Source organism: Photinus pyralis, unplaced genomic scaffold, assembly GCF_008802855.1.
Source record: "Photinus pyralis isolate 1611_PpyrPB1 unplaced genomic scaffold, Ppyr1.3 Ppyr1.4_LG7, whole genome shotgun sequence".
NCBI lineage: Eukaryota > Metazoa > Arthropoda > Insecta > Coleoptera > Lampyridae > Photinus > Photinus pyralis.
The window spans coordinates 11,670,139-11,680,929 of record NW_022170738.1 but is presented as its reverse complement, the minus strand read 5'-3'; the positions used below and the strand labels follow the sequence as shown (position 1 = coordinate 11,680,929).

General features: G+C 38.7%; 1 protein-coding gene across 1 annotated transcript; it reads left to right on the top strand.

Moving 5' to 3' along the window:
- Nucleotides 1-863: 863 nt before the first annotated feature.
- On the top strand, nucleotides 864-10,583 carry LOC116175641 (cilia- and flagella-associated protein 251-like). The gene is made up of 19 exons (XM_031493867.1): nucleotides 864-988; nucleotides 3,660-3,843; nucleotides 3,898-4,044; nucleotides 4,090-4,193; nucleotides 4,242-4,396; nucleotides 4,439-4,551; nucleotides 4,599-4,858; nucleotides 4,907-5,196; nucleotides 5,244-5,352; nucleotides 5,399-5,538; nucleotides 5,590-5,741; nucleotides 5,790-5,965; nucleotides 6,012-6,141; nucleotides 9,222-9,446; nucleotides 9,494-9,585; nucleotides 9,637-9,871; nucleotides 9,918-10,161; nucleotides 10,213-10,322; nucleotides 10,476-10,583. Exons 2-19 carry the CDS (start codon nucleotides 3,730-3,732, stop codon nucleotides 10,581-10,583), a joined length of 2,904 nt encoding a protein of 967 aa, XP_031349727.1. The 5' UTR covers nucleotides 864-988; nucleotides 3,660-3,729.
- The last annotated feature ends 208 nt before the right edge of the window (nucleotides 10,584-10,791 follow it).

Below are 10,791 nucleotides of genomic sequence, written 5' to 3'. Positions count from 1 at the left end.
TACAAAAAAAAAGCGGTCAAATCCAATTCTAGATTTTTATTTTCGACAAGGAAAGGGGTTAATAGCACTAATAATCCACCTGCCCCATGTTCTGAGCCTCTTGAACAAATAGTTTAAACCTCAAGGGGGAAATAATATTTTAAAAACGCACGTTTTTGGTGTTTTCAACATTCCATAAATTGGTAATTCGGAAACCCTGGTCCAACTTTTCCGAAGATCCTAATTACACCTGAAACCTGCGATTCTGAATGTCCATAAGGATTGTCGCGAAAAGTGATTTTCCGATTATTGTATCCAGGTAATCTATGTCAAGAGTGTATGGCCAAGTACATAGATACCTTGTGAGGTTAATTAATTAATTGCCACGTCCTGATTTACAAGGTCCACACTCATCCAAAAAAACGACGCACACGCAACAACCGAATTATTTGCATTTTCACCTACGTTTGTCAGAGACCTACTCGTCATTACTAGAGCACGGATAATTATTTAAAATTATAATATTTACTCGATTCCACCTTTTTCCTATAGAAAGTATCCACCGATGAACAAAATTTCCGCATTTCCTGATGTAAGAGTTTTTTTCCAAACCCCTATATCACAAAGTTGAGGTTTTCTACATCGGCAATTACCTCTCCTCAATTATATTCTTACATAATTATACTATTTGTTTAACGATAATTGGTCTGTTGTTGTGCTTATAAAAACGGGATTCGCTTGCAATGTTGCCCTGTCCTAGTTCTATTCGTAATTAAAAATCAGTGAAATGTCTAATTTTACTCTCGTTCCTGTCGCGGTCTGTTTAATTTAAAATGCAGTAATTAACTGAGGTCAATTTTTAAACGCTGTGTGCCGTTTTTACCCTTCAATTGCGTCAATGCAAGATAATATCTTAATTTGCATGACGATGGCTAAGCTTTTGGAACACCCGTTTCACTCCGTCAGTGCTGTACACAAACTTAGACAGAGTAAAGGTCGCATGGGGTAGGTAAGTCAGTTTAATAAGGTCTGTATTAATGCCTAGCGATCTAAGGGCAATTTGGGTCAAGTTGACTTACCCAATCAAACCCTTACTCCGCCTAATTAGTTACTCTTTGGCCTAAGTTTAATTTTTTTATATGTTATGGAACGGAATAGTCGGGTTCTTTTATTCGAGTGTCCCAGATTCTTCTATTTCTGGTCAGTTTTTCAGATCCACATTCTTCTGCTTGTTCGAACTATTCACATATCCTTCAAACACTTCAAATCTGATGATTCCTTTCTTTTGATTCTTTGATTCCTTTCAGAATTGTTTATTCTTCCAGGGCCGCTTCTTCAGACTTCAGATTTTTGAATTTTCTTTAAATTTCTGGAAAGATCTCTTTATAGGTAGGTAGGTACATAAACAAACTCTTGAGCTCTTTTAGTTTCTTTGGATTCATTGTATCCTGCGAATTCTTCCCATGCTGCGGAATCTTTGATTTTTTAAACTCTTGTCTTACATTTCTTCCGATGTCTATATTTTTAAAATTTTTCAGATCTATAAAGGTCAGCAGACATGTTTTCGATTCCATCCAGTTTCCTTAAATTTCTTAGATCTTCATTCTATAAGAAAATTTTTTTCCGGGTCGATCTGAGACAATTTTCTTTGAGGGCCTCAAAAAAAGGCAGTGTACAACCTTCCTTTTTTTTACCAAAAATCGACTGCACCAAAATTTCTCGGAAAAATACTTTTTCTTATTAATTTTGGTGCGTAGAATCCAAAACAATTCGTACTTTTTCGATCAGACTTCTCAATCAAAAGTTATAGACTAGAAACCAATTTCGAAAGAAAATTCAGAGGGCTGTAACTTTTGAACTAGTAGCCCAATCTTGGAACTGTTTGAAATTATGGATTCTACAGGCCACATTCTATAAGACAAATTTTTTTCCGGGTCGATCTGAGACAATTTTTTTTGAGGGCCTCAAAAAAAGGCAGTGTATAACCTTCCTTTTTTACCAAAAATCGAAATCCCGAAATTCCGGGATCCCGCAGCATTTTTGCGAGATTAATCCCGCACATAAATCGAGGGATTTGCGGGACTGAGGAATTTGTCGACCATGGGGACGACTCTGTTTACTTTGTTAATGAAACTGATAACGGCGAATTATTTTTTAAATAATTGTTAAACTTTTTTCGGTAAAAATGTACTATGATTTTTGAGGCACTTTAGAAGACTTTTTGTGCTTTACAGGTAAGGTTTTTTTGAGTTCTAAGTTAGGCCGAAGGTACTTTTTTGTTAAATATTGTGATAATTAGCGATTTATTTTAATACAGAAGTTAACCGCACAAAATTGCTTATTTGCCAATTTATTTAAAGTTTTGCGAGATCCCGCAAATACCGGGATCCCGCGGGATTAACAATTAACAATCCCGCAAATACCGGGATTGAGATTTTGCTGCGGGATTGCATTCCCTAGTCCGCACTGTTAAAAGCGCCTTAAAAATAGGCAAACCACGTAAAATACCCGACATAAATTCTCCCTGGGTATTTGACAATTCCCTTCAACCTTCCTAGATGTAAGAAAATACAAAACAAACCCTGGACATACATTTTTGACCCATTTTATGGGCGGGTATTGAAATGCTACCCTGCGCTTAAGAAACCCGCTATAGCAAGTGCCGTCCGGGGTTGCGGGGGTGGCGGCATAGCTGAAATTGCACCTTAGGGTGTCTAGAACATCCTCTGAAAGTTTCATAAAGTTATCACAAAATGCAAGGTTGAAACCTATTTTGGCTCTTAACCCCTGCACTAGTACAATGGATACAGCTTAAATTACCCTGGATTCATGGCATGGAATTTTTCCGGATAATGAGTCGTAGGGGGCCTTCTTTAGTGTCTATTATATAGCCAGACAAATTTCGTCACTTTACTCAACTGGTAACTGACGCAAAAAATTTAAACGCTGTCAGATTTCACTGATAAGTTTCGTTTCTCTTGGGATGACGGTACTCATTTATCCTTGAACTTGGTCGGAGCTAATTAGATGCTTTTTCCGTGCGCACTAACAGCGAAAGAATGTTTATCGTACGTTCGTTTTACAGTCAAAAGGCCCGGGTATAACATAAAATCTCACGAAATGGTTATATTTGGCGCACTAATGACGAAAGAAGGAAACTCACTTTTTCCACAAGCGAAAAACTCACGTAACTAACTTACCGTTTTAATTTTTTAATTGAACCTTAACTGCTAGCTTCTCTAACCAATGCCTTAGAAAATCTCTCATAAATTCGGTCGTAGTGGAAAATTCCCCTAGGTCAAGGTTACCGTTCTTTGGTAGGTGTAGTTTCTTTCGTGAAATGGAAAAATCCCTGACACTTTTAAATATGTACATCACAATATCGCCTGTAGAAGATAGAACAGATTTAGGTCCTTCTTCGCCGTATCTTTATTAGTTTTCACTGAGTCATTTGGCAATTGAGTCACGTGAATTCTTCGAATTGATTTGGTAAGGCGGTGCGATAGCGATTCACCATTTCCATCTGAACTCAATAGGGTTGAGTTAATGTCAAATAAAGGTTATGATCAAATATCAACAATAGGGTATTGACGTGAGCCTAAGTTAGCACCTAATTATCTGTACTGATCTATTTATGACTTCAAAATTCATTAAACCCATAATTTCTGCAATGAGAGCAGTGAGAAAGTCCAAAAACAAGAGTGCGCAGAAAAAGTGACGTCCTGTCATTTTAATCCCAATCGGTCGAAGATGAGTGCTACATCATTTGGAAGTGTGGCATCGAATCCCGATGGTGCTTCATCACCTCTAACGTCAAGTAGTGGAGAATTAGGGCCAAAACCAAAGAGAGAGGTTGCTCCTTTCGTACGTGCAAAAAAATACTATGCAAACACATATGTTTGAATAGCTCTCATCTAGAATCTAATTTGGTCGTTTGGAGTAAATACGACAGTTGATATGATCAATCTCACAACAAAGGCAGAATCGAGGGTTTTCTACGCCGTTTCGAACGCTCCCGTTTTGTACAACCTGACGTCGAATACTCAACATTTATTACAGGGTCACGTAAGTAGCCACTTTTTCGTCATCTTGTATAATTGTAACTTTTAGAGGAATTTGGTCAATAGCATAGCGTCTGATAGTTCAGGTCGGTGGCTGGCCAGCGCCGATAAAGGCAAGGATAGCAGCATTCTTATATGGGACAGTGCAGAATTGTAATCCACGATTTCAGTCACGCTTTAGTAACTCATCTTCGTCCACAGTCTCCCCGTGCACACTATTTTTAACCCTCACTCCGAATTTGGAACGGCACTGCTCGCGTTGAGCGGGAATGCGAAGTACTTGGTGTCAATTGGGAACGAGCCTAGGCCGCAGATCAAATTTTGGCTTTGGAGCTATGGGGATAGTGATCCAAATGGTGAGTGTACACAAGCACGCAAAAACTAAACCACTTGCACAGATGTTTTCACATTGACTTCTTCATATGGAGCACCCTGTCGAATTTGTTTCAACCCCAATGTGCAAGAACACATCTGGGTGGCCTTCCAAAGGCTGGTGGTTTTCTTGGAATGGGTACGTGTAGGCCCTCGCCGAAGGGTGTCACCCGTTTCGTCTTGCAGAATGTTGAGGAAAATAAACTGAATCCGCCTGTGCTGCCAAAGGTTCGGAAGTCAAAAACTCACGGTCTGATCACCGATTGCACTTATTTTGAAAAGTGCCATCAGTGCGTTGCTTCGACTGCTCAAGGTGTGCTTCTCGTGTTCGGAAATACCTACTACAAACGGGTCTACGACGAGCATAAGCTGCAGAACGACAAGATCTACGTTAAAGCAATTAAAATTTCGAAAGCCTGCATAACGTGCGTCACATCAGTCGATGGGTATCAATAGTTGCGCAACAAATTGATAGTCAAATTGGGGAGTTTTAGATTATTGATGACCGGTGATGTGAATGGCCATCTTAAATTTTACGATGATGCAGTTAGGATATTGTTTTGGTGCCAGAACTTTACCCTACCGGCAATAACGTCCATCTCGTTTAATTTGGAGAGGCGGAATTACAAACTCAAGGATCCGCTCGATTTTACTGATCCTGTCTATGATGATTTGGATGCCGACGTAGATAACTCGGACGAAATTGAGCTGCTGTATGCAAATCTTGTTCCGAGCGATGCAACTGTGCAAGCATTGCCGTTTGTTGTCAGAAATTTTCTAATAGGTAGAGATAGCTTGCAGATCAATGAGGCTAGGCGCGTTTCTTTGCAGCTACTGACGATGGAAGACTGGCGTCCGTTAATTTTTTGGAGAACAAATGCGATTTTTTGAATCGTCCCTTTAGCTCAGCAGTTACTGCCATTGATGCTCACGATGAATTGTAGCCGAACATTGTAAACTCCCCCAAATGAATCCTTCTGTTACAGACCCTATTTGTGCCTCGGATTTGCCCATAGTACCATTTGCTTGTACAACTACATCTCCAAAGAGTTACTCGCTGAAGTGCAGCTGCACAAAAGTGCCACTGATGCAATTCCAGTTAGCTACCTTAAATATTCCCCTCAAGGTTTGAAAGAGCTAGTACTAAAACTAATAACAGCCCATACTCCTCTTTCAGGACTTCATCTAGCTTGTGGAAAGACCAACGGAAACTTGTGGTTCATCGACCCCATAAGCTTATCACCAAAACCAAAGCAACCAATAGAGTACACCAGCGGGGAAATTATCAAAATAGTTTTTTCAGCAGACGCTCAACATTGCGCGTTTTATGTCTTTGATCTAGCTGGGCGCTTTCCAAAATTGAACTGAATTTTTCAGAACGCAAAGGCCAACATCGTCATCTTGAAGTACAGAAACCACGCGTGGGGTATTCTGGGCAAATTAAAATCGCACTACAAGCCAATCAGTGACATCCTCTTTAGCCCATATTTACCTAGTCGGCTCTTCACCATTGGAGAAGATCGATTTTTAAACGAATACGACCTCGATTACAGGTGGGGAAGTTTTGCATGCAACGCTCCCAAACCGGTACATTTTCAGCGGACAATATGAGATTGTGATTAAGGAATCGGAACGCATTGAGCAGTGTGCTAAGCCAGTCTGTTTCATTTATCACCCAACTTCAAAAAACCGGAACAACAACGCGTATTTATTTATGTGCGATGATCAGGTAGGATAATCCAGGGCCGTAACTAGATATGACCGCGCCCTTGGCGGAAGTTTGCGCCCCCCCCCCCACACCTGCTCGTGGGGGTATTGAATACCCCCCAACAAAAACGTCGAAAATTTTCTTAAGTCCAAGGTTTGAAGCTTTTTGATCCGAGAATTTCGCTTCTTTAAAACATGGAGAAAAGATTACAAAATACAGTGTGTCCAAGATAAGAATGAACATCATGGACACGACGGAAACCATAAGAAGTACACAGTCGATTAAATTAGAAAGAGTTGCGCATTTTAGGGCTTAATAAAACGGTGTTTTAAAAATGCGGAAATTCCGATCAGTTCCGAAGATATTAAATAAAACCAAAAGTAACTTTTTAAGCTCACTATTTTACAAGATTTTCGATGCGACGTTTCGTCTTTGACAAACCATCATCAACTTCATATTTTTATATGGAAAAAAGTACATAATGTATTGAGTAGCATTTTTTATTACGAATACAATGATGTATGGTACAATATGTCATTTAGAAGAAAGAATCATTTTGACATTTTGTCAACGCCTACCAAACCAAAAATTTTAAAAATTTAGTAACAAGCCATTTTTCTGAGCTAAATTTTATTTTTTTTACTGTAGTAGGCGTTGACAAAATATCAAAATAATTCATTGATGGTTCCTTTAAATGATATATACAGGGTGTTTTTTTGGGAGCTTTAGTTAAACGTTTCTGGGAAAGTAAAATACGTAGGTTTTTGAAAATTTGTACTTAGGAGTTACTCTGAAGGCCGAATCTATGTAAAATATTTTTAAAATGTCCGCACTTCCGGAAACACCGGAAGTAGTTAGTGACTTGGTTATTTTAAATTGCAACCCCTATTTTTATTGCATTTTTGGATTCTACGTGAAATTTCAGTTCTTTTGATACCCATATGTCATATCTGCCATTTATGGTTTTTAAGTTATTTTGACTTTAAGAAAAAAAATGGCGGATGCAGATGGTACCTTGATAATTGATTACTTGAAAAAGGTTATAGTCATGGCAACCCATTTTTATCAGTGCATAGAGAATGAATAGGGCTTTCTTTTAGTGTACTTAAAACAAAGTTAAGTTGCGTACAACCGCACCTATGGAGATCCAAATTTAAGAAACTTCAAAGTCTATAAACTCAGTTTTTTTAAATGGAATGACCATGTTCTTAATATTGCATTAGATAGAGAATCGAAAGTGGCATATTTTGATATTACATGTTCCTATAGCTATCTTTAACAGTTTCTGATTTATTCCCATTTCATTGAATTGATCTCGGAATTGATGCCAGTTTTTTCACATTTTCTTTTTAGTAGTTGGCCATGATTTTATAACAATCAAATTTTAAACAAATCAAGGAGTGGATTTTTTAATACCATTGATTCTAGTTCTAGTCTAAATAATTCATTAATAAATAACTCAGGAGGGATATGAGACGGAAAATTTTTGAAAAATCTAAACAGAGTCGTTCAACTGAATTTCTTAAACAACGTATAAGTCTGGAAATTAAGAGAGGTAATGCGGTATCTGTTCGAGCAACAATTCCATACCAAAAATTTTGAACGAAGTTTTTTATATTTTGCATTGAATTTATTTTGTTAATCAGGCATTTGCAATTCAATTCATTTTCTTAAATATTCTCTTGTAGAGCTTTGTATCACTTGTGCTTCAAAGGTTTGTAGTGCATTAGGGGTACAAAATTTCCAAAAGTCATACAATTTCGTTCCAGTTTTCGAATGAATGTACGGAAAGCACGCACCACAATTCTGTCACAATTAAATTCAAAGGTGAAACCGCTACGAGTCATTTTTCGATTTTTGAAAAACTATGTTAACCTATAACAGTAGATGACGGATTAGTGTCACTAGATTTGTTTAAAATTCAATTGTTATACAATCATGGCCGACTACTAAAAAGAAAATCCGAAAAAAATAGTGCCAATTCAATAAAATGGGAATAAGTCAGAAACTGTTAAAGATAGCTATAGGAACATGTATTGTCAAAATATGCCCATTTCGATTCTCTGTCTCATGGAATAGTAAGAACATGGTCATTCCATTTAAAAAAACTGAGTTTTTAGTCTTTGAAGTTTCATAAATTTGGATATCTATAGGAGCGGTCGCAACTTAACTTTTTTTTAAGTGCACTAAAACAAAGCCCTATTCATTCTCTATGCCCTGATAAAAATAGGTTGCCATGACTACAACCCTTTTCAAGTAATCAATTATCAAGGTACCATCTGCATCCGCCATTTTTTTTCTTAAAGTCAAAATAACTTAAAAACCATAAATGGTAGATATCGACATCTGGGTATCAAAAGAAGTGAAATTTCACGTAGAATCCAAAATGCAATAAAAAAATGGGAGTTGCCATTTAAAATAACGAAGTTACCATCTACTTCCGGTGTTTCCGGAAGTGCAGCCATTTTGAAAATGTTTTAAACAAATTTTCAAAAACCTACCTATTTTACTTTCCCAGAAACTTTTAACTAAAGCTCCCAAAAAACACCCTGTATAGATGATAAAGAATCTTATTGTGCCATACATCGTTGTTGATGGTTTCTCAAAGACGCCAATTGTACAGCTTAAAACGTTCCTATGAGGAACAGGGCCGGCAAAAAATAAAACCAAATATTATTCATTTCGTTTTTTTTCGGAACTGATCGAAATTTACAAATTTTTAAAATATCATTTGACTTGCTTGCTTTTCCTTCTTATATTGTACACACTGTATATATTACATTACCATAAGGAGACAAAAGGGGGGAAGGGCAGAGATGAGGGTATAATATCACTTTGTAACGACCCAGCTATTCACAGTCACAGTAGGTGGAATAACATTTGTTTAAATAACCTGAATTCTTTTTCCTAATGCACTAATGTAAAATGAAATTCTTTCATGGCCAATTTTGCGCCTCCCCGGCAGTTGCGCCCTAAGCGGGCGCCCATCTCGCCACCGCCTACATACGGCCCTGGGATAATCGCGTTCAAATATGTAATTTCAAAATAGGAACGAACGGTGTTCTCCTGGGCCAATTAGAGGGTTGACAATCTGTTCTTAGTTCAAGTTTAAAACGCTGAGCGACACTACATTTATGTGTCACAGAGTAGTACTCGGTCCTGCCTACGGCGAGTACGAGAAATCGCCAATCAACCAAATTCGGCTACTCCCAGGAGACGAAGACAACTATTTGGTCTACGCCAACGCAAACTACCTAGGCATCCAAATGTTTCCCCCCGACGGAAATCCGCACAAATACATCGGCATACTCGCGCATCCAACGCAGGTAATCCTCTACGGTGCCGTTCGACGTTGAGCCTTACCATCTTCCAGCTGCTCCAGTTTCGAGTGAGCCACGATGGGAGGTACGTTTTTACAATCGGCAAAGACGATAACTGCGTGCTAATGTGGGAAACAAACACCAGGTAAGTAAGTACCTACATCGCGCATCCACTCACGTTTATTTGCAAAATTAGAGCAGTCGACGTTACTTTTGAGCAAGGAGGTGGCGAGGTGTCGCCCTACCTCTGCCTAATAGAGGGTGGTTTGCACGGTTGGCTGTTTAAGGAGATGCAGGACCTCTTTTATTACATGCAAATCCTTCACCAAGGCGAAGACACGGTCCTCCCTCGCGTTGTGGGAGATTACATTCCAGTCAGCGAACTTCCCGACCTCATGCGCGCCTGCGGATTCTATCCGTCGGAATACGACGTTAGTTTTGGATTTTCCGGAGTTGGTAGTATTTGCGATTTTGTAGATCGAGAACCTGATAGTCGATATAAAATATCGCGAGTTTGACGACACGAACGTGGTAAAGGAGGAGGTGTCCTTTTTGGAATTCGTCCAGCTGTACGTGAACTTTCGCCCTGCGCACGGAGTGTCGCTTGGGATGCTCAAAGAGAAGTTTGAGTATCTTTGCACGATCGGCTGTGGCGATGCCGACGATTCGAAACCCGTTACCATAACAAGAGAGAAGCTTGTCGCAGCAATTTGCGAACGAGGCAAGTCCCGAGTCTTCCTAATTGTATCTATACAGCTAATAACAATTGCAGGTGAGGTATTCTCACGCCACAAGGCATTCTCGTGTTTGGCCACTTTGATGCATCACCGACGGAGACGTGCAAATGGAGCGAGTGACAATGACTTTTCCTTTCTTCCGTCAGTAAGTTCCAACACTTTCTGAGATCAATTTCAGTTTCTCTTACTTCACTGACCACCAGAGTGAGTCGGATTCATTATTACTACACAAAATTGTACCTAATTAAAAGCAGAAAAATACGTCAGTAGTAAAATAAAAGTGTCGTAAAATTCACAGGTCATAAACTTCGAAATATTTGTGGAAGAAGTGTTAGGAATCGACATGCAAAGGCAATCAGTCGAAGATCGAACTGTTGTCGTAAATGACGAGTTGAAATGTGAATAAAGACAGACATTTTATGTTTAATAATCTTTGTTGTGCTTTCTTAAATAAAATCTGGTCTCCTACATACATTTTTTCAATACACAATACACAGCATTAAAATAAATACTGTCGCCACTTTAGAAACAAATTCATTTATGTATACAACCAACCCCCAAACCAAAAATGTATATAATATTGAGGACAAGGGCTGCTGCAAACCAACCGTAGG